The sequence below is a fragment of the Fibroporia radiculosa genome (genome assembly GCF_000313525.1).
Source record: "Fibroporia radiculosa TFFH 294 genomic supercontigs, scaffold4828, whole genome shotgun sequence".
NCBI classification, from domain to species: domain Eukaryota; kingdom Fungi; phylum Basidiomycota; class Agaricomycetes; order Polyporales; family Fibroporiaceae; genus Fibroporia; species Fibroporia radiculosa.
In genome coordinates this window covers 2,230-4,110 of record NW_012133721.1, presented here as the reverse complement: position 1 = coordinate 4,110, position 1,881 = coordinate 2,230, and the positions used below count along the sequence as shown (strand labels likewise).

The 1,881-nt window shown below is 47.1% G+C and overlaps 1 protein-coding gene across 1 annotated transcript; it reads right to left on the bottom strand.

Annotated features, from left to right (window-relative positions):
• Positions 1 to 480: 480 nt before the first annotated feature.
• FIBRA_08912 (uncharacterized protein) lies at positions 481 to 1,092 on the bottom strand (the record flags this gene model as incomplete). Its single annotated transcript, XM_012330525.1, has 1 exon — positions 481 to 1,092. One exon carries the CDS (start codon positions 1,090 to 1,092, stop codon positions 481 to 483), a length of 612 nt encoding a protein of 203 aa, XP_012185915.1.
• Between the last annotated feature and the right edge of the window lie 789 nt (positions 1,093 to 1,881).

The following is a 1,881-nucleotide window of genomic DNA, read 5'->3' as shown; positions in this document are numbered from 1 at the left end:
CATCTAAGCGCTGTAGATAAGATAGACGCCATGAAATTCTGTGACAGTGTCTGATGGTGAGCCAAAGGAGGAGGGGGACGATGAAGGCGAGGGCGAGGGTGGAGAGGAGGCTGAGGAGGAAGAACCCTGGAAGGGTGAGGAGGAGAAGATTGAGGTGGTCATTGGCGATGGCGAGGGTGATGGCGGTGACGGGGGCGAGTTGGTTCACCACTAAATATGTCAGTAAAGGGCATGGGTATGAGTAAACCTGGAGAGTTTACTTGTGCTCCTGTGGGCCACTCAGGGGTTTGGTCGGCGATGGGGGTGGTCGGCTGGTGGGTGAGAATGACTTCGACCTTGTAGGTCTCTTTGAAGTAGAGGAAGGCAAGGGTGAAGAGGAGGATGAGGACGGTGAGGAGGAACCAAGTGAGGATGAGGATAGCAGTGAGGATGGTGGTGGATGCCATTGCAGGTATAGGAAAAGGTAGCTCTTATAAAGAGTTATCCTTTATTTGGCTGTAGGAAGTTGGCCAAAGCATCTTTGGCATGTGAAAGCTCAGTTTTTGGCAACCAGAAGTCATCTGAGGCCAGATACCCTTTCCATTGTACCTGGTACAGGATTTGCTTGCCGACTGTCTTCGAATCAATGATGCATTCAATTTCAAACTCCTCCTGGTTCTTGATAAGTTCTGGGGGTGGTTGGAGGTAGTTTTTTCTATGCATTGTTGTTTCCGTATAAGGATAAAGCAATCCTGCATGGAACACTGGATGAATCTTCCATTTGGGCGGTAACTTCAGCTGATAGACAACTGATGACAGTTTCTGATTGATGATGAAGGGTCCATAACGCTTTGGTCCGAGCTTGGCTTTTAGGTGGAGACCTTTGAGATTGGTTGCTTCCAGCCATACCTTCTGTCCAGGTGCATATTTGACGAACTTGTCCTTATTCCATTTCTTGACTGTTTCCTCTGCTAGTTGAATACTGGATTGGATTTCAGTTCGAAGATGTGCTAGCTGAGTGAGTCTAGAAGCGATGTCTGGAGCATCAGTTGTTCCCACAGTGGGAATATTGTGCTGAGGTTGGTAACCCATAAGCGCCTGGAAGGGAGACATCTTGATTGCATCATGATATCTGTTGTTATGTACGAATTCTGCTAGTGGCAGGTGATGTGTCCAGTCTGTTGCTCGGTGATTTCAAAAGATTCAAAGGTACAATTCCAGATCTTGATTGACACGTTCTGACTGTCCATCAGTTTGAGGGTGGAATGCACTAGAGATGTTCTGTTTGATGCCTAGTTTAGTGCATAGTTCCCTGAACATTTGTGATGCAAACTGTGGTCCTCTGTCTGATATAGCTTTGACAGGTAGTCCAAATTGTCAGAAGACATGGTTCTGATATAGGGTGGTGGTTTCAGACGCTGTGACTGTCTTGTTGCAGGGTATGAATACTGAAGCCTTGGTGCAGTCATGATCAGTTACTATCAAACAGCTGTCAAAGCCATTGCTCCAAGGTAGATCCGTGATGAAGTCCATGGCGATGGATTGGAATGGAAGGTGATGTTCCATTGAGATGGGTACTAGATCTGGTGACAAGTTACACAGCCAGTGACATATTCACTGATGTCGCACGCAAGAGTGGGCCACCAATAGGTTCTTTGGAGGATTTCCTGAGTCTTGTATTGCCCAGGGTGTCCTGTGGTAGGGGAATTGTGGGCTTCCTAGATGAGATTTTGTCAAAGTTTGGTGTCTTTGGGTACGTAGACTCGCCCTCTGAATACTAGTAGATTGTCTTGAATGTCCCAATTTGGAGGAGTACGCTTATCTGTGGATGAAGTGTGCTGTAATGCCAACTGAAGGCCATGATCAGCGATGCTGTCCTTTGTTCTGCAGGTCAAGATGCGT